A 22,251-nucleotide genomic window follows, 5' to 3' on the forward strand; every position below is an offset into this window, starting at 1 on the left:
ACCAAGAGAAACAAGATTCTCTGGTCTCATGAAACCAAGATTGAACTCTTTGGCCTGAATGCCAAGCGTCACATCTGGAGGAAACCTGGCACCATCCCTACGGTGAAGCATGGTGGTGGCATCATGCTGTGGGGACTGGGAGGCAGGGACTGGGAGAGAAGTCAGGATCAAGGGAAAGATGAACGGAGCAAAATACAGAGAGATCATTGATGAAAACTTGCTCCGGAGTCATCAGGACCTCAGACTGGGGTGAAGGTTCACCTTCCAACAGGACAATGACCCTCAGCACACAGCCAAGACAACACAGGAGTGGCTTTGGGACAAGTCTCTGTATATGTTTGAGTGCCCCAGCCAGAGCCCGGACTTGAACCCAATCACACATCTCTGGAGAGACCTGAAAATAGCTGTGCAGCAACACTCCCCATCCAACCCGACAGAGCTTGAGAAGATCTGCAGAGGAAAATGGGAGAAACTCCCCAAATATGGGTGTGCCAAGCTTGTAACGTCATACCCAAGAAGACTCGAGGCTGTAATCGCTGCCAAAGGTGCTTCAACAAAATACTGAGTAAAGGGTCTGAATACTTATGTAAGTGTCATATCAGTTTTAAAATGTTTAATACATTTGCTAAAATGTACAAAATTAAATAATATAAAAAGTCATAATGGGGTAGTTAGTGTGTGTAGCTTGATGAGGGAATTTTGCAATCAAATTTAGAATAAGGCTGTGACGTAACAAAATGTGGAAAAGGTCTGAATGCTTTTTGAATGCACTGTAGGCTACAGAGCAACAACAAAAACACAGTTTGAAGCAAAGCGTAAAACTCAAACAAGCTTAATATGGGAAAATGTAATGGTAGAGATATAATTAGGTCTCTCTCAAATTAATGAGGGTAAAATAAAAATGATGTTCATTGGCTCCCTCTTTAAAACAAACATCACACACAACTGTCATTTACAGATCATGTCATGCTAGAAAGAATGGCTTACTGAGAGGATACTCAGTAAATAAGGATTACTGAGACATTTATTGGAAGAGACGTAGCGAAGAACAAATGTTAGCGGCATTGCCCCCTGCTGGATAGGATGGAAGCTGCTCCTTTAATTACAATGAATATGAAATAATTGTTCAGAGAAATTACCTCTTGAATGAAACTAAAATTAACTTTGAGCCAATACAAATGACAGTTATACACACAGAAAGAAGCAGCGTTGGGATGTGTGAGCGGTGGAGTCAGCAATTAGCCTAGACTTGACATTTCAGTCCCAAATGGTCGTTAGGCGTTACTTCCGAAAAACCCCAATGTGAAAATGCTAATATCTCTGAATTGCTGCAATTAGAAAAGGTTTGCTCTAAGGCCTGATTATTTGTTTTCTTTCAAAATGTTACTGGGGGTAATTGACTTCTCAGATGGGGGGGGAAGTTGAAACATTTGTGTCAATAGATCAAGTATGTCATGCTTCTTCTATAATGGTTATGGTCTCTATCATGTTAATATCTGTGAATAAAAATGTATAAAAATCAAACGTGTCAGCAGCCTTCTGGCTTTTTGTCAGAAACAAATAGGCATTCAACTTAGGTGGTCTTTAAGAAAGATGACTGCTGTTTTACATGGGGGGGAACAGTATCTTAAGAGAAGCCCACCGTTTTGATGGAGCTGCGCGTCTTCTCTTTCCACTCATGGCTGCTCAGCTCAAAGGTGCAGTGCACGTAGGTCTCTCTGTCATACGAGCCCAGGATAAACAGCCTGAAGGAGAAATTACAGAACAAAAAGCTCATTTAGACAGTACATCATTGCGGATTCTCTTGGTCTCCCTATGTATAGTGCATAGCCTACTGTATGTAAACCTGTTGATGCCACTATGTTTTCTGGTGCTACTAAGATGTATCAGAGAGACCCCTGACCAATGGTTGCAATGATACTAAAGCAAACAAACACTGTCAAGGCTATTGCTGCCCCCTGGTGTAGTGATGAAAATACACAAGAAAAGCATAAACTACTGTAGTATAGCAGTAGTATCTGCACATTTGAAGTGTTGAGCTATTTACACTCCCATAATTATTTATTTTGGATGGTGAAGATAAAATGTTTCATATGAGGTGACAGTACAGAATGTCACCTTTTATTTGAGGGTATTATTTTTATACATACCTGTTTTACAGCACTTTATGTATCTAGTACCCCAATTTGAAGGTGTCATAAGTATTTTTACAAATGTACTTGTGTATAAAAGTAGTCAAGTGTTGTATTTGGTCCCATATTCCTAGCACAAATTGACTACATCAAGCTTGTGACTCCACAAACTTGTTGGATGCATTTGCAGTTTGTTTTGGTTGTGTTTCAGATTATGATGTGCCCCAATATAAATGAATGGTAAATAATGTATGGTGTCATTTTGGAGTCTTTTATTATTGTAAATAAGAGTGGAAAATGTTTCTGAACACTTCTACATTAATGTCATGCTACCATGACTATGGATAATCCTGAATACTGATGAGAAAGTTAGACGCACAAAGATCATACTCCCACTGTTATTTACAATAAAAGTGACTTCAAAAAGACAATACATTATTTACCATTCATTTCTATTGGGCACAACATAACCCGAAACACAACCAAAATAAACTGCAAATGCATCCAACAATTTTGTCGAGTCACAAGCTTGACGTAGTCATTGTGTGATAGGAATATGGGAGCAAATACTACACTTGACTACTTATGACTCCTTCAAATAGGCGGTACTAGATACATAACAGTTATTTCTTTCATAAAGTTCTTTCTAAACGGTAAAACAGTTATATAAAACACCCTCCAAAAAAAGGTGACATTCTGTAGTGTCTCATATGAAACGGTTCATCTCAAATCCAAAATGCTGGAGTATAGAGCCAAATGAAAAGTTTTTGCTTCACTGTCAAATTAATACATAGGAGAGTATTCTTGTGTATTGTGGGATTCATTTCTACAATATACAGTACGTAGACCTATTTGAAATGGATGGTTTCAAAATGTATATTTTTTTAACTTAATTTTATGGTCATAAAAATACAACTGACAAGTGTTTAAAAAAGCAAATAAAAGAAACGGTAGTAACCTTTTTTTATTTTCCTCAATTAGACCACTGGATAAACCACTGGAGTCCCCAATTACTGTATACAACAAGTGCAGTATTTATACAAGAAGTGTGGATTCTGGATTAACAATATACTGACTATGTCTCCATCTGGTGGTGGTAGACAGCACATTTTACACAGACTTGATAACTTAATACTGTCACGGACTGATTGCAAAATCTTCGAGCTCCTCTCTGAATTTGGGTAAAAGCCGACCACAAACTTTGGACACCCTTCTTCTGTCTTGACCAGGGGTTTTCTTTATTTTTGCTATTTTCTACATTGTAGAATAGTGAAAACATCGAAATAACACAGTAATAACCCAAAAAAGTGTTAAACAAATATATATTTTAAATTTGAGATTCTTCATAGTAGCCACCCTTTGCCTTGATGACAGCGTTACAAACTCTTGGCATTCTCACAACCAGCTTCATGAGGAAGTCATCTTGGAATGTATTTCAATTAACAGGAGTGCCTTGTTAGAAGTTAATTTCTGGAATTAATTTCCTTCTTAATGCTTTTGAGCCAATCATTTGTGTTGTGACAAGGTAGGGGTGGTATACAGAAGATAACCCTATATGGTAAAAGAGCAAGTGATTTATAAATCAGTCAGTGGCAGTATGGTAAGAACAGCTCAAATAAGCAAAGAGAAATGACAGTCCATTACTTTAAGACATGAAGGTCAGTCAACACAGAACATTAAGAACCTTGAAAGTGTCTTCAAGCACAGTCACAAAAACCATCAAGTGCTTGATGTAACTTGTTAACTGCACCTCAGATTGCAGCCCAAATAAATGCTTCCCAGAGCTCAAGTAACAGACACATCTCAACATCAACTGCGTGAGGAAACTGCGTGAATCAGGCCACTAAGGACACCAATAAGAAGAGACTTGCTTGGGTCAAGAAACACGAGCAATGGACATTAGACTGGTGGAAATCTGCCCTTTGGTCTGATGATTCCCAAATTTGCGATTTTTGCTTCCAACGGCCATGTCTTTGTGAGATGCCGAGTAGGTGAACGGATGATCTCCGCATATGTGGTTCCCACCATGAAGCATGGAGGAGGTGCTTTGCTGGTGACACCGTCTGATTTATTTAGAATGCAAGGCACACTTAACCAGTATGGCTACCACAGCATTCTGCAGCAATACGCCATCTCATCATGGTTTGTGCTTTCAACCTCCAGGCTGTGTAAGGGCTATTTGACCAAGAAGTGCTGCATGAGTGCTGCATCAGATGACCGGGCCTCCACAATCACCATTGAGATGGTTTGGGATGAGTTGGAATGCAGAGTGAAGGAAAAGCATCCAACAAGTGCTCAGCACATGTGGGAACTCCTGGAAAAGCTGGTTGAGAGAATGCCAAGTGTGCAAAGCTAATTTATTTATTGATTTTTTTTACTTTCATTGAACTAGGCAAGTCAGTTAAAGAACAAATTCTTATTTACAATGATGGCCTAGGAATAGTAGTAGTAGCCTTGTTCAGGTGCAGAACAACAGATTTTTACCTTGTCAGCTCGGGGATTCGATCTAGCAACCTTTCGGTTACTGGCTCTAACCACTAGGCTACCCTGCCGCCCCATCATCAAGGCTGAAGAAACTCAAATATAAAATAGAGATTCTCATTTGTTTAACACTTTTTTGGTTACTACATGGTTCCATAGTTTAAGTCAACACTATTACTCCACAATGTAGGAAATAGTTTTAAAAAATAAATTTGACTGGTAACTCTATATTCATACAGAGCCTAGTGAAAGTCTACACACCCCTTGCACAGTCTTCACCTTTTGATGCCTTACAATTACATCTGAAAAAAGAGATTCATTTGGATTTTATTCCTACAGATCAACACAACCTACTGCTCGTGGCAATGTCATTTCGCTAAGTTTACCTTTAAGGACCTTGTTGCAAACAGAATGGATGATTTGGAGTGGATTTTTTAACACCAGCTTTCTTCTTTTCACTTTGTCATACAGGCCAGTAATGTGGAGTGAAAGCAAAGTTGTTGATCCTCTGTATTTTCAAGTATTGTGGTGGCAGCATCAGGTTATAGATATGCTCGTCACCTGCAGCGACTGGGGAGTTTGTCCGGATGTAAATATTAAATATTAATATTAAAAAGGAGGAAAACCTACAGCAGTCTGAGTTTTATTTTTCAGCTGGAGAATTACACAGATTTTAACACCAAAGTCTACGTTTGAATATTGCTGTCCATCAATGATTCCCAACCAAATTGACTGAGCTTGAGCAATATTGACAAAAACTATAGCTGCTGTAAGAGTTGTGCTTAGTTGGCAAAATCTTATTCAAAATGAGTCACAGTTGAATTACTGCCAAAGCTTCTTCCACCACATTAACTCTGGGGTGTGAAAATATATGCATTCATATATGCAATGTGTATTTTGTATTAATTTGGAGGGGAAAAAAATTGACTTTGAAATCCCTTTTTAGATTGAATTTTAGACTTTCACTAGCGATGTATTTTGGACACATGGTAGGCAAGAAAAAGCAAGCATGCTATCATTACCTTTAAAGAGGTTTCTCACCGTCTGTTGGTAGTAACCAGACAGAAAGTAGCCAAAACTAAGATAACATAAAGAACATGATAGGCAGTTTAAAGAGATCCTGTTGCAATTTGCAATCGATCAAATATTCATCCGGACCAGTGCACTGTACATTTCAGGCCTATGTAGAATATCCTGATATTCCTCTGAATATCAACAACCTTTTTTTCCTTAAAAATGCATTGCCTATCCCCCAAAAACTAAGACCTCGCAGTTTGGTTGCATTTGGCACCATCCCAATGGAATTCCACATAGACAAACCCAATATTGGATAAGGTAAGTTGAGGTGGATGGTTGTCATTGTCAGATATGTCTGGCTGGCCCAGTGAGGTAATCGGGTATCCATTTGCAGCAGCTGTGAGGATAGGTGTGTCAGCCAGCCAGTCATAGCGTTGGCCTGGCCTCATAATGGGCAGGGACTGTGCATTATTAATGAGGAGCGGTTTCTGGATGTCCTACCGTCTGCAACCACTCCACTAATATACCAGACCCAAGCAACATAAAGGCTTACACCACCATCAGGAGAGGGTGGAGGAGACAGAGCTCAGACCCAGAGCTGGCATGTTTACACATTTTCATTGGCCCAGAGTAGGGCTCTGGAGGTCATGAAATTGTGTCATCTGGTTGTCATGCAAAAGTCTGCAGCTAATTAACATAAACATGTTTAGCATCTCAAGGCCTCCGCGCATACAAGCCGCTGATGCATGCCTTTTCAACATCTACATTTAAAAAAGTCTAATAAATCAATTTAATATACACCATCACAATAAATCCATTATTTATTTTAGTCAGATCTAAAGGAAATTGCCCTCCTTTCGGCAAATCTGACCACGACTCCATTTTGTTGCTCCCAGCCTATAGACAGAAACTAAAACAGGAAACGCCTGTGCTCAGGTTTGTTCAACGCTGGTCCGACCAATCTGATTCCACGCTTCAAGATTGTTTCGATCACATGGATATGTTCCGGATAGCATCGAACAACAACATTGATGTATATGCTGAGTTTATTAGCAAATGCATCAGTGATGTTGTACCCACGGTGACTATTAAAACCTTCATCAACCAGAAACCGTGGATTGATGGCAGCATTCGCGCAAAACTGAAAGTGCGAACCACTGCTTTTAATCACGGCAAGGCGACCGGAAACATGACAGAATACAAACAGTGTAGCTATTCCCTCCGCAAGGCAATCAAACAAGCTAAGAGTCAGTATAGAGACAAAGTAGAGTCACAATTCAACGGCTCAGACACGAGACGTATGTGGCAGGGTCTACAGTCAATCACGGATTACAAAAATAAAATCAGCCCCGTCGCGGACCAGGATGTCTTGCTCCAGACAGACTAAATAACTTCTTTGCTCACTTTGAGGACAATACAGTGCCACTGACAAGGCCCGCTACCAAAACCTGCGGGCTCTCCTTCACTGCAGCCAATGCGAGTAAAACATTTAAACGTATTAAACCTCGCAAGTCTGCCGGCCCTAACGGCATCCCTAGTCCGTCCTCAGAGAATGCCCAGACCAGCTGGCTGGTGTGTTTATGGACATATTCAATCAATCTCTATCCCAGTCTGCTGTTCCCACATGCTTCAAAAGGGCCACCATTGTTCCTGTTCCCAAGAAAGCTAAGGTAACTGAGCTAAATGACTATCGCCCCATAGCACTCACTTCCGTCATCATGAAGTGCTTTGAGAGACTAGTCAAGGATCATATCACCTCCATCCTACCCGACACCCTAGACCCACTTCAATTTGCTTACTGCACCAATAGGTCCACAGACGACGCAATCGCAATCACACTGCCCTAACCCATCTAGATAAGAGGAATACCTATGTAAGAATGCTGTTCATCGATTACAGCTCAGCATTTAACACCATAGTACCCTCCAAACTCGTCATTAAGATCGCAACCATGGGTCTCGACCCCACCCTGTGCAACTTGGTCCTGGACATTCTGACGGGCTTCCCCCAGGTGGTGAGCGTTGGAAACAACATCTCCACCCCACTGATCCTCAACACTGGGGCCCCACAAGGGTGCGTTCCCAGCCCTCTTCTGTACTCCCCGTTCACACATGACTGCGTGGCCATGCACGCCTCCAACTCAAATCATCAAGTTTGCAGACGACACTACAGTGGTAGGTTTGATTACCAACAATGACAAGACAGCCTATAGGGAGGAGGTGAGGGCACTGGGAGTGTAGTGTCAGGAAAAATAACCTCACACTCAACGTCAACAAAACGATAATGATGATCGTGGACTTCAAGAAACAGAAACGGGACAGTAGTGGAGAAGGTGGAAAGTTTTAAGTTCCTCGGCGTACACATCACAGACAAACTGAAATGGTCCACCCACAAGGACAGTGTTGTGAAGGCGCAACAGCACCTCTTCAACTGAAGAAATTTGGCACGTCACCGAAAACACTAACTTTTACAGATGCACAATCGAGAGCATCCTTTCGGGCTGTATCACCGCCTGGTACGGCAACTGCTCCGCCCACAACCGTAAGGCTCTCCAAAGGATAGTGAGGTCTGCACAACGCATCACGGGGGGAAACTACCTGCCCTCCAGGACACCTACACCACCCAATGTCACAGGAAGGCCAAAAATATAATCACTTGAGCCACTGCCTGTTCACCCCGCTATCATCCCGAAGGCGAGGTCAGTACAGGTGCATCAAAGCTGGGACCGAGAGACTGGAAAAACAGCTTCTATCTCAAGGCCATCAGACTGTTAAACAGCCATCACAAACATTGAGTGGCTGCTGCCAACACCAGTTTATATAATGTTTACATACCCTACATTACTCATCTCATATGTATATACTGTACTCTATACCATCTACTGCATCTTGCCTATGCCTTTAGGCCATCGCTCATCCATATATTTATATGTACATATTCATATTAGTTCCTTTACACTTGTGTGTATAAGGTAGATGTGAAATTGTTAGGGTACTTGTTAGATATTACTGCACTGTCGGAACAAGAAGCACAAGCATTTCGCTACACTTGCTTTAACATCTGCTAACCATGTGTATGTGAGCAATAAAAAATTATTTGGATAGACATTTTGGAACGTAGCATAAGGTAACCACACCATCTGGTATGAATAATAATAAATAAATAACTGTCCACACTCAAAAGCGATTACTCTAATTTGTATAATTTTGGAGTATAGGCTAGACCAATTATGTACCAAAGGCATCTTAAAATCAGTTTAGTTTCTTGTTTTTCTGCCATGCGTAATATGCTGTAGGTTATATATTGTATAACGGCAGAGTCATTATTCAGGTTTTTATTTCATGCTTGCGCTCATAAGCCTCTGCGGCTGTATAAGCCCTAATATGCCAATGTGTGTTTTGAATTAATCATCACCTTAGAAAGCACTGTTTCGTTACCGTTTGCATTGATGTCAGAGTGGTTAGAGGGACAATAGAGCCCGTTATGCCATTAGCAAGTTGGGTACTACTAAAGCATGTCCAGTGTGCATAAGAGGAGATTACCATGACTCAACAGTCACATGGAATTTTACTGCGGTCATGAGGTGGTGAAACAGTCACCGCAACAGCCCTAGCCCAGTGCAGAAGTGGGTGTGTTTCAGGAAGGGAGAGGAGACTAGTGAAGGGATACATCACCTACCCCGAGACAAAGGGCTGCTTTCTAAGTGCGCCCTCTAACATGGAAACCAAACCAGCTACGCGCGTGCGCCATCGTGCATACATTTATTTTGTCCCCCCACACCAAATGCGATCACGACACGCAGGTTAAAATGTCAAAACAAACTCTGAACCAATTATATTAATTTAGGGACCGGTTGAAAAGTATTAAACATTTATGGCAATTTATCTAGCTAGCTTGCACTTGCTAGCTAATTTGTCCTATTTAGCTAGCTTGCTGTTGCTAGCTAATTTGTCCTGGGATATAAACATTGAGTTGATATTTTACCTGAAATGCACAAGGTCCTCTACTCCGCCAATTAAACCAAACATAAAATGGTCAACCAAATCGTTTCTAGTCATCTCTCCTCCTTCCAGGCTTTTTCTTCTCTTGACTTTATATGGCGATTGGCAACTTTTATAAATGAGGTGCATTACCGGCACTGACCTCGTTTGTCTTTCAGTCACCCACGTGGGTGTAACCAATGAGGAGATGGCACATGGATAGCTGCTTCTATAAATCAATGAGGAGATGGGCGAGTCAGGACTTGCAGTACGATCTGCATCAGAAATAGAACGGACTTCTATTTTAGCCCTTGGCAACGCAGACGCTCATTGGCGCGCGCGAGCAGTGTGGGTGCAATAATTGAATAACATGCATGTCTAAATTTATTTTGCGCGCACACGACGTGAGCGGTGTAGTCAGCCTGAAACTGTGGTAGGCATTGTCGCCCAAACGGATTAGGTTAGTTTGAGCAGGCGGTAAGTCAATCACCTGGTAAATTTGTAGCCCTGCAGGTTAAGTTGATTAGTGCTGCATTTCCTTTCTGTGGCTAGAGAATAAAAGGCCTTGATTGTTTATGAAGAGCAGGCTTGAACACCTAGCATAGATACTAGTGACAAATGCAATGTTAAGATATAGTCCAGACATCTTAGGTCCTTTTAATACTTATGTAATAAAAGTGGTTTTCACCATAAGATATATCCTAACCTGTCAAGTAGCTCAAACCAGGCTAGAATACACACAGCGGGTGGCCTACCTTATGATTCTGCATAAAAAGTGCTGAACATAGTGTGTGTTATATAAAGTATATAGTATCCCTGTGCAGAAAAGCTGTGGAGACCAGTACTGTTGAACTACTAATAATGATGATCAATAGCATTTCATTCTTAAGGTCTCATAGGCCTGTTAGGATCATAACACTAACTACATACAACACGGGAAGGGTTGACTTAGTTTGAGTATAATTATATTATTTGATATATTCTCTGATAAAAGGGGGATTGCTGTAATGCATAGGGAAATACCACCCCACCCCCCCTCTCAAATATTACCAAGAATGAGTCATCCTACCTGCTACATTCAACGAGGGTGACCCTAAGCCGACCCTCAGCCAATCCTGAGTCCTGAACAGAGAGGTCCAAGTCACAGGCGGAGGATCCAATGGAAGGTTGCACTTGGAACGGGAAGAAGGGTTTGTATCTGGAAAAACACAAAAAGGTAGAGTGAGTGAGTAAATTATTATACATTTGTTGTATACTGTTAGTGATTTCAGTGAGACTATAACTGCTGAGGGATTCTACACTTGAAAGAACTCGGGGCCTAACTGAAAACAACATTTAGCCGTGTTTGACAATCGAAGCATAGGCCTCTGGCTTTTCCATTGGGGGTAACATCTACGTTTCAGAGGATGATCTGCTGTTAGCCCACAGCAACAGATTAACAGACACAATCGTTAAGCATTTCTGCTTTGTCAGCATCCTCAGGATTGTCTCTCTTAAGTGACAGAAATACAGGCTCAGTGATAAAACTAGAGACAACCAACAGTCTAAAACGCATGCTAAAGCTGCTATTGACGGCTTCTTCACGACACCTACACATAAACAAAGCCACACAGTATAGGACTACAGATATAAAAAGGCACAAAAAAAAAAGAATGCACTGAATCAATGTGTGTAATAAATTAGTGTAATATGTTACATTCTAATTACAGGAATAATTACACAGTAATAAGGGCACTTCTTTGCTCAGAGAATGAATGGGTTGGAAAAGGGAATTTAGAAGACAATGAGAAGAAGAGATGAAGTAGAAAGAGAAATGAGGAGAAAATAAACATTTTAGGAAATAAGAGATTGAGAGGATATGGAGTTGAAACATGAAGGAGGGATGATGTAGAGATGAGGAAGATGGTGAGATGAGGAAAAGTAGGGGAAAAATGGAGAACAGATAGATAAGAAATGTTGGAGATGCTATAGGAGCGTTTACAGGAGCCCCACAGTTCCAGTTGGCAGGCAGGTAGGAAAGGCAGGAGGAAATCCATATCCTGCTGGGATCAGATTATCTAACAAACCCTGGTTGTTTCCTGCTCTCGCTCCACAGCAGGGAGGCTGACCTCAACCAATGCGGGGCTGAGAAAGACACTCACAGCTTTGCTCTCCATCTCCCAGGCTCGCCCTAGCTCACACTCTTCTACTCACACACTGACCAACTCTCCGAACATGACGTTCTCCTGCCCGTTGCTCGCACAACCTCTCTCCCTGACCATACACACAGACACCCTCACAAAATGTTTGGTCCCAGCACTGTGACTTCCGCAATTGGGTGTGGTTATTGGCTAAAAGCAGCAGTAAGGCAGATGGTTAAACCGTAAATAATGGGTTCATTGTAATTAGGTAATAAAAAGCATGAGCTGGCACGCACGCAAAATAGTTATTTGAGGTGCTGACTAACGGTGAGTAAACAGTATGCTATTAAATAAGAGAGCCTCACACTCCATATACAAGCTTCCAGTAATTTATTGGATAAAGCACCAACTGAGCAAAACAGTGACGCAGAAACGTTGGTGGTTCACCCAATAAATTACCGGGAGCTTGAATATACAGTGTGCAACTCCCTTTACTCATTATAATTAAGAACCTCATGCTGTTTGGGTCCACACGTATGCCTTTATTTTCCAGTAATTGATGCCTGATGCTATTTCTAGCCTGAAGCCCCTCGCATTCTAAACCAGATAAGATTTTGTGTAACTGTTCATAATAATCTAACATGGAAGATGTGAGATAACCTAACCATAGACGTATTGAATAGGAAAAACGTATAACTCATTCTAGTTCTGTGAGCCTAACTCATCTCCAAAAGTCAAAGCAGGGAAACTTAAAATCTCAATCAGCAAGTCAATGTCCAACCAGAGGGAAAGAAAATAGACCACATTTACTCCACACAGAGACACGAACAAAGCTCTAACCCACCTTCCATTTGGCAAATCTGACCATAATTGTATCCTCCTGATTCCTGCTTACAAGAAAACATTTAAGCAGGAAGCACCAGTGACGGTCTATAAAAAAAAGTGGTCAGATGAAGCAGATGCTAAGCTACAGGACTGTTTTGCTAGCACAGACTGGAATATATGTTTTGGGATTCTTCCGATGACATTGAAGAGTACACCATATCAGTCACTGGCTTTATCAATAAGTGCATCGAGGACGTCATTCCCACAGTGGACTGTACGTAGATACCCCAAACAGAAGCCATGGATTATAGGCAACATTCACACGGAGAGTAGAGCTGCCACTTTCAAGGAGCAGGATTCTAACCCGGAAGCTTATAGGAAATCCCGCGATGCACTCCAACGAACCACCAAACAGGCAAAGCATCAATAAAGGACTAAGATCGAATCATACTATACCGGCTCCGACGCTTGTTGGATGTGGCAGGGCTCGCATACTATTACAGACTACAAAGGAAGTACAGCCGAGAGCTGCCAAGTGACACATGCCTACCAGACGAGCTAAATGAATTCTATGCTCGCATTGAGGCAAGTAACACTGAAACTTGCATGAGAGCATCAGCTGTTCCGGACGACTGTCTGATCACGCTCTCTGCAGCTGATGTGAGTAAGACCTTTAAAACAGGTCAACATTAACAAGGCCACAGGGCCAGACGGATTACCAGAACGTGTACTCCGAGCATGCGCTGACCAACTGGCAAGTGTCTTCACTGACATTTTCAACCTCTCCCTGGCCAAGTTTGTAATACCTACATGTTTCAAACAGACCACCATAGTCCCTGTGCCCAAGAACACCTGCCTAAATGACTAGCGACCCGTAGCACTCACGTCTGTAGCCATGAAATGCTTTGAAAGGCTGGTTATGGCTCAATACACCACCATTAGACCAGAAACCCTAGACCCACTCCAATTGGCAAACAGCACCAACAGATCCAAAGATAATGCAATCTCAATTGCACTCCACACTGCCCTTTCACACCTGGACAAAAGGAACACTTATGTGAGAATGCTGTTCATTGAATACAGCTCAGCGTTCAACACCAAAGTGTCCTCAAAGCTCATCACTAAGCTAAGGACCCTGGGACTAAACACCAGTGACTCTGCAACTGAATCCTGGACATCCTGACAGGCCACCCCAGGTGGTAAGGGTAGGTAACAATATATGCCACGCTTATCCTCAACACGGGGGCCCCTCAGGGGTGCGTGCTCAGTCCCCTGCTGTACTCCCCGTTCACTCATGACTGCATGGCCAGGCACAACTCCAACACAATCATTAAGTTTATCGATGACACAACAGTGGTTGGCCTGATCACCGACAACAATGAGACCTGACCATGTGGTGCAAGAAGAACCACCTCTCCCTTAACGTGATCAAGACAAAAGGAGAGGTCTACTTTTAAACTCAGACAGAGATGCTTGTTCTAGGTCCCAAGAAACAAATAACTCTTCTGTTGAATCTGACAATTTATCTTGATGGTTGTACAGTCCTCGGAGTTACTCTGGACCCTGATCTCTCTTTTGACCAACATATCAAGACTGTTTCAAGGACAGCTTTATTCCATCTAACATTGCAAAAATCAGAAGCTTTCTGTCCAGAAAATATAATCCATGCTTTTGTCACTTCTAGATTAGACAACTGCAATGCTCTACTTTCCACCTATCCGGATAAAGCACAAAAAAAACTTCAGTTAGTGCCAAACACGGCTGCTAGAATCTTGGCTAGAACCAAAAAATAAATAATAATCATATTACTCCAGTGCTAGCCTCTCTACACTGGCTTTCTGTTAAACTTTTAGGACTGAGATCCCGCTAACGGGATCGATATGACAACAGCCAGTGAAAGTGCAGGGCACCAAATTCAAAACAACAGAAATCCCATTATTAAAATTCCTCAAACATAGAAGCATTTCACACCATTTTAAATTTGCACTTCTTGTTAATCCCACCACAGTGTCCGATTTCAAATAGGCTTTACGGCGAAAGCAACACAAACGATTGTTAGGTCAGAACCAAGTCACAGAAAAACACCGCAATTTTTCCAGCCAAAGAGAGGAGTCACAAAAATCACAAACAGATACAATTAATCACTAACCTTTGATGATCTTCATCAGATGACACTCATAGGACTTCATGTTACACAATACATGTATGTTTTGTTCGGTAGAGTTCATATTTTTATTAAAAAAATCTCAGTATACATTGGCGCATTGTTCAGTAGTTCCAAAAACATCCGGTGATTTTGCAGAGAGCCACATCAATTTACAGAAATACTCATAATAAATGTTAATGAAAATACAAGTGTTATGCATGGAACTTTAGATACAGTGGTTGCATTAAGGAGAAGTGTATCAGATTTCAAAAAAGCTTTACGGAAAAAGCAAACCATGCAATAATCTGAGTACGGTGCTCAGAGACCGAACAAGCCAAAAAGATATACGCCATATTGTGCAGTCAACAGAAGTCAGAAATAACATTATAAATATTCACTTACCTTTGATGATCTTCATCAGAATGCACTCCCAGGAATCCCAGTTCCACAATAAATGTTTGTTTTGTTTGATAATGTCCATCATTTATGTCCAAACAGCTACTTTTGTTAGCACGTTTTGTAAACAAATCCAAACTCACGATGGGCGTCCACTAGGAGCAGACGAAATGTCAAAAAGTTCCATTACAGTCCGTAGAAACATGTCAAACGATGTATAGAATCAATCTTTAGGATGTTTAACATAAATCTTCAATAATGTTCCAACCGGAGAATTCCTTTGTCTTCAGAAATGCAATGTTCCATTGCGAGCTAACTCTCAAGTGAACGAGCGTCACGAGCTTGTGGCACTCTGCCAGACCACTGACTCAAAGAGCCCTTATGAGCCTCTCCTTTACAGTAGAAGCATCAAACAAGGTTCTGAAGACTATTGACATCTAGTGGAAGCCTTAGGAAGTGCAACATGACCAATATCCCACTGTATCTTCAATAGGGAAGGAGTTGGTCCAACCTCAGATTTCCCACTTCCTGGTTGGATTTTTTCTCAGGTTTTTGCTTGTCATATGAGTTTTGTTATACTCACAGACATCAGTCAAACAGATTTAGAAACTTCAGAGTGTTTTCGACCTAAATATACTAATAATATGCATATATTAGCAACTGGGACTGAGTAGCAGGCAGTTTACTCTGGGCACCTAATTCATCAATACTGCCCCCAGCCATAAGAAGTTAAGGCTAGGGCTGATTCCAAGGTTTTACTGCTAACCTACAAAGCACTACATGGGCTTTACATTACATTTCCGATTTGGTCCTGCCGTACATACCTACACATACGCTATGGTAACAAGATGCAGGCCTCCTTACTGTCCCTATAATTTCTAAGCAAACAGCTGGAGGCAGGGCTTTCTCCTATAGAGCTCCATTTTCATGGAATGGTCTGCCTATCGATGTGAAAGACACAGACTCGGTCTCGACCTTTAAGTCTTTATTGAAGACTCATCTCTTCAGTAGGTCCTACGATTGAGTGTAGTCTGGCCCAGGAGTGTGAAGGTGAACGGAAAGGCATTGGAGCAACGAACTGCCCTTGGTGTCTCTGCCTGGCCGGTTCCCATCTCTCCACTCGGATTATCTGCCTCAAACCCTATTACAGGGGCTGAGTCACTGGTTTACTGGTGCTCTTCCATTCCATCCCTAGGAGAGGTGTGTCACTTGAGTGGGTTGAGTCAATGACGTGATCTTCCTGTCCGGGTTGGCGCTCACACCCCCCCCCCCCCCCCCCCCCCCCCCCCCCTCGTGGACTATACTCAGCCTTGTCTCAGGACTATAGGTTGGTGGTTGAAGATATCCCTCTAGTGGTATGGGGACTGTACTTTGGCAAAGTGGGTGGGGTTAGATCATGCCTGTTTGGCCCTGTCCGGGGGTAACGTCGGACGGGGCCACAGTGTCTCCCTCCTGTCTCAGCCTCCAGTATTTATGCTGCAATAGTTTGTGTGTCGGGGGCTAGGGTCAGTCTGTTAATATCTGGAGTATTTATGTTGTCTTAGCAAGTGTCCTGTGTGAATTTAAGTACGCCCTCTAATTCTTTCTCTCTCACTTTCTCTCTCTGTCTCCCTCTCTCTTGGAGGACCAGAAGCCTAGGACCATGCCTCAGGACTACCTGGCCTGATGACTCCTTGGTGTCGCCAGTACACCAAGTCGTGATGCTGCTCAAATTTCAAATGATCTGCCTGTGGCTATGTAACCCTGGCCTGTTCACTGGACGTACTACCTTGTCCCAGACATGCTGTTATCAACTCTCTAGAAACAGCAGGTGCGGTAGAGATTCTCTGAATGATCGGCTATGAAAAGCCAACTCACATTTACTCCTGAGGTGCTGACCTGTTGCACCCTCTACAACCACCGTGATCATTATTATTTGACCCTGCTGGTCATCTATGAACATTTGAACATCTTGGCCATGTTCTGTTATAATCTCCACCCAGCACAGCCAGAAGAGGACTGGTCACCCCTCATAGCCTGGTTCCTCTAGGTTTCTTACTAGCATCTGGCCTTTCTAGAGTTTTTCCTAGCCACCGTGCTTCTACACCTGCATTGCTTGCTGTTTCGGGTTTTAGGCTGGGATTCTGTATAGCACTTTGTGACATCAGCTGATGTTAGAAGGGCTTTATAAATACATTTGATTGATTGTGGACTACAGGAAAAGGAGGACTGAGAACTCCCCTTTCTCATGTAGTGAAGCAGGTTGAGAGCTTCAAGTTCTTTGGCGTCCACATCACCATCAAAATAACATGGTCCAAGCACACCAAGATAGTCGTGAAGAAGGCACGACAAAACCTTGTCCCCCTCAGGAAACTGAAAAGATTTGGCCTGGGTCCCCAGATCCACAAAAGGTTCTACAGCTGCACCATCGAGAGCATCCTGACCGGTTGCATCACCGTCTGATATGGCAGATGGTGATGCAACCATAAGGCGCTACAGAGGGTAGTGCGTATGGCCCATTACATCACTGGGGCCAAGATTCCTGCCATCCAGCACCTCTATACAAGGCGGTGTCAGAGGAAGGCCTTAAAATTGTCAAAGACTCCAGCCACCCAAGTCATAGACTGTTCTCTCTGCTGCCACACGGCAAGCAGTACCGGAGAGCCAATTCTAGGTCCAAGAGACTTCTAAACAGCTTCTACCCCCAAGCCATAAGACTGACTGCTAAGGGGGAGGGGTGGGGGGGGGGGTAATTTTCTTAAAACTGCATTTTTGGTTAAGGACTTGTAAGTAAGCATTTCACTGTAAGGTCTGTTGTATTCGGCGCATGTGACAAATAACATTTGATTTGATTTGTTTTGAAATTCACAGCTAACACTGATCTTTTCTTATCTAGCATTGTCCAAATTCAATATCTTAAAATCCCATTTTACCCTCCATGTTGACATTACGGCTGACCCCATTTAGTTGACTGGTCGATTGTTTGGTCAATAAATATTTTTTTAGTTGAGCAGTTGCAAATAAAGTGCCTTCGGAAAGTAATTAGACTCTTTGTTTTGTTACAGCCATTTTGTTACGTTACAGCCTTATTCTAAAATGGATTCAATCAATAAAAATTCCATTGTAATCTATATTTATCAAGGGGGAGAAGTGACTATGCACAGGTAACAACAGCGAGTAGCAGCAGTGTTCAAAAGGAGAGGGGGGGGGGGGGGTCGACTCAATGTAAATTTAATTAATTGTTCAGCAGTCTAATGACTTAGGGGTAGAAGCTGTTGAGGAGCCTTTTGGTCCTAGACTTGGCGTTCCGGTACCGCTTGCCATGCAGTAGCTGAGAAAACAGTCTATAACTTGGGTGATTGGAGTCTCTGACAATTTGATGGGCTTTCCTCTGACGCGCCTATAATATAGGACCTGGATGGCAGGAAGCTTGGCCCCAGTGAAGTACTGGGCCGTTCGCACTACCCTCTTTAGCGCCTTACGGTCAGATGCCGAGCAGTTGCCATACCAGGCGATGATGCAACCAGTCCAGATGCTCTTGATGGTGCAGCTGTGGAACCTTGAGGATCTGAGGACCCATGCCAAATATTTTCAGTCTCCTGAGGGTGAAAAGGCATTGTCGTGCCCTCTTCACAACTGTCTTGGTATGTTTTGACCATGATAGTTTGTTGGTGACTTGGAAAACAAGGAACTTGAAACTCTCGACCCGCTCCACTACAGTCCCGTCAATGTTAAATGGGGGCCTGTTTGGCCTGCCTTCTCCTGTAGTCCACGATCAGCTCCTTAGTCTTGCTCACACTGAGGGAGAGGTTGTTGTCCTGGCATCACACTGCCAGGTCTCTAACCTCCTCCCTATAAGCCGTCTTCATTGCTGTTGGTGATCAGGCCTACCACTGTTGTGTCGTCAGCAAACTTAAAGTACACACCCGAGGGGCCCCAGTGCTACTCTGATCCCCTGGGGGCGTCCCGTCAGGAAGTCCAGGATTCAGTTGCAGAGGGAGGTGTTTAGTCCCAGAATCCTTAGCTTCGTGGGCACTATGGTGTTGAACACTGAGCTGTAGTAAATGAACAGCATTCTCACATAGGTGTTCCTTTTGTCCAGGTGAGAAAGGGCTGTGTGGAGTGCGATTGAGATTGCGTCATCTGTGGATCTGTTGGGGTGGTATGCGAATTGGAGTGGGTCTAGGGTGTCCGGGAGGATTCTGTTGATATGTGCCATGACCAGCCTTTCAAAGCACTTGATGGCTACAGACGTGAGTGCCATGAGGCGGTAATCATTTAGGCAGGTTACCTTCGCTTCATTGGACACAGGGACTATGGTGGTCTGCTTGAAACATGTAGGTATTACAGACTCAGTCAGGGAAAGTTTGAAAATGTCAGTGAAGACACTTGCCAGTTGGTCAGCGCATGCTCGGAGTACACGTCCTAGTAATCCGTCTGGCCCAGCGGCTTCGTGAATGTTGACATGTTTCAAGGTATTGTTCACATCAGCTACCGAGAGCGTTATCACACAGTCATCCAGAACAGCTAGTGCTCTCATACATGCTTCAGTGTTGCTTGCCTCGAAGCAAGCATAAAAAAGGCATTTAGCTTGTCTGGTAACTGGGCAGCTCGCGTCTGGGTTTCCCTTTGTAGTCCGTAATAGTTTTCAAGCCCTGCCACATCTGACGAGCATCAGAGCTGAAGTTGTAGGATTCAATCTTAATCCTGTATTGACGCTTTGCCTGTTTGATGGTTCGTCTGAGGGCATAGCAGAATTTCTTATTAGCGTCCGGATTAGTCTCCCGCTCCTTGAAAGCGGCAGCTCTACTCTTTAGCTTGATGCAGACGTTGCCTGTAATCCATGGCTTCTGGTTGGGATATGTACATACAATCACTGTGGGGACGACGTCGTCTATGCACTTATTGAGAAGCCGATGACTGAGGTGGTGTATTCCTCAATGCCATTGGATGAGTCCCGGAACATATTCCAGTCTGTGCTCGCAAAACAGTCCTGCAGCGTAGCATCCGTGTTATCTGACCACTTCCGTATTGAGCGAGTCACTCCCGCTTTAGTTTTTGCTTATAAGCAGGAATCAGGAGGATATAATTATGGTCAGATTTCCCAAATGGAGGGTGAGGGAGAGCTTTGAATGCATCTCTGTGTGTGGAGTAAAGGTGGTCTAGGATTTTTTTTCCCTGGTTGCAAATGTGACATGCTGGTAAAAATTTGGTAAAACTGATTTAAGTTTGCCTGTTAAAGTCCCCGGCCACTAGGAGTGCCACTTCTGTTACCACAAAGATGAAGCACAGAATAGTCTCGAATGTCATTGTATGCTATAGCATTAAGATTTCCCTTCACTGGAACTAAGGGGCCTAACCCGAAACATAAAAAACAGCCCCAGACCATAATTTCTCATCCACCAAACTTTACAGTTGGCACTATGCATTCGGCAGGTAGCGTTTTCCTGGCATCCAAACCCAAAGTGGCCTACCACTTAGCGGCTGAGCCTTTGTTCCTCCCAGATGTTTCGACTTCACAATAACAGCATTTACAGTTGACAGAGGCAGCTTTAGCAGTGCAGAAATTTGACTGACTTGTTGGAAAGGTGGCATCCTATGCTGGTGCCACGTTGAAAGTAACTGAGCTCTTCATTAAGGCCATTCTACTGCCTGTTTGTCTATGGAGATTGCATGGCTGTGTGCTCGATTTTATACACCTGTCAGCAACAAGTTAGGTTGAAATAGCCGAATCCACTAATTTGAAGGAGTGTCCACATACTTTTGTATATATAGTGTAAGTCTACCAGATTACTTATTTTCCCTTGGGCAAAATAGCCTACAGCTGTGTGTCTGTCCCGAGCTTATTGGCCCCGGAAACTCTGAGGGTCCCGAATATTTTACACAATGTTGCAAGTTTCCTAGCACGAGCTTCGGGCCGGACCAAGTTAATACAATAGTTGACACAATATTTAAAAGTTCCATGAGTAGCCAATGTGATTTACAGGATATTTATCAGGATAGTTTCTACCTTCAACGTTTTTATTTGTTGGCTTTATAGGCTATTTTTATATGGCAATAGATGTTACTTTTATATTTGAATCATTCAGATATAATTGATTAACCACATGGCATTGATTTTGAGATATGAAGACATTATTATAAAGGAATAAATTAACTGGCATGCAGATCAGTAGAAATGGTATGATAAATTGGCACTCCAACTGGAAAAGGTTGCCGAATGCTGGTGTAGCTTATTACCGGCAACATCAGGAGCATAATGGTAGAATCTGCGAAGGCCAGCAGCAGAGGGCAGCGGGAGGAGAACGGCCGGGAACAGATTTTTTTTCTTCTAGTTAGGCTATATTGACCGGTGTCTTCATCTTATGCGCAGTGCTTAACGCATCAGACAAGCTCAGTAGCCAAACATATGGCTTGCCAAAAATATACTTTTTAAAATTTCAACCAATCGACTCGTCAGAAGAACAGACAACTCTTTTTTTTTTTTTACTTGGATACAGCCATAGTTAATACCGTGCTCCCACCCATCCAGGACATCTACTCGAAACAGTGCCTGAGGAAGGCGTGCAGCCTCATCAAGGACCCCACACACGCCACCCACGAGCTGTTCTCTCCCTTACTGTCAGGCAGATGCTATCAGAGCATGAGGTCGGATACCAATAGGCTCAGATACAGTTTCTATCTACAATCCATTAGAGTGCTGAACACTTGAACTGGACTGACCACCTGCTGATTCTCCAAACCTTAGCACACACACCCACACAGATACACCACAACTGCTGCTACCAGAATCTTAATATACTGCTCAATTTATACACTTGGCCCCTTTCCCTAATACACGTGTAAACATTAGACTAGACTATAAATTGTACCTTCCTGTATTATACTTATGCTAAAAAAAAAAACATATTCTAATGCAATTAACTTTATGGTCGTAGTCTTATCTTGTATTATTTCTTATTGTTGTTGCATTGTCGATAAGGAAGCTGCAAGTAAGCATTTTGTTGGAGAATCTATACCATGCGTTTCAAGTACATACAGCAGTAAAAAAAACTAACTACACTGAACAAAAGTTAGTTAATAAGGAAATTTGTCAATTTAAATAAATAAATTAGGCCCTAAATCAATGCATTTCACATGACTGGGAATAAAGATGTGCATCTGTTGGTCACAGA

At 42.7% G+C, this 22,251-nt stretch overlaps 1 protein-coding gene across 1 annotated transcript in view; it reads right to left on the bottom strand.

Moving 5' to 3' along the window:
- Positions 1-22,251, bottom strand: part of LOC139381592 (PDZ domain-containing protein 8-like) — a 61,353-nt gene that overhangs the window by 25,097 nt on the left and 14,005 nt on the right. The window contains exons 2-3 of the mRNA XM_071125243.1: positions 10,680-10,808; positions 1,643-1,745 (exon numbers count right to left, since the gene is read on the bottom strand). Coding sequence (XP_070981344.1) covers positions 1,643-1,745; positions 10,680-10,808 — 232 coding nt within the window. The remainder of the gene's footprint in view (positions 1-1,642; positions 1,746-10,679; positions 10,809-22,251) is intronic.

The sequence above is a fragment of the Oncorhynchus clarkii genome, chromosome 23 (genome assembly GCF_045791955.1).
Source record: "Oncorhynchus clarkii lewisi isolate Uvic-CL-2024 chromosome 23, UVic_Ocla_1.0, whole genome shotgun sequence".
In the NCBI taxonomy this organism is placed as follows: Eukaryota; Metazoa; Chordata; class Actinopteri; order Salmoniformes; family Salmonidae; genus Oncorhynchus; species Oncorhynchus clarkii.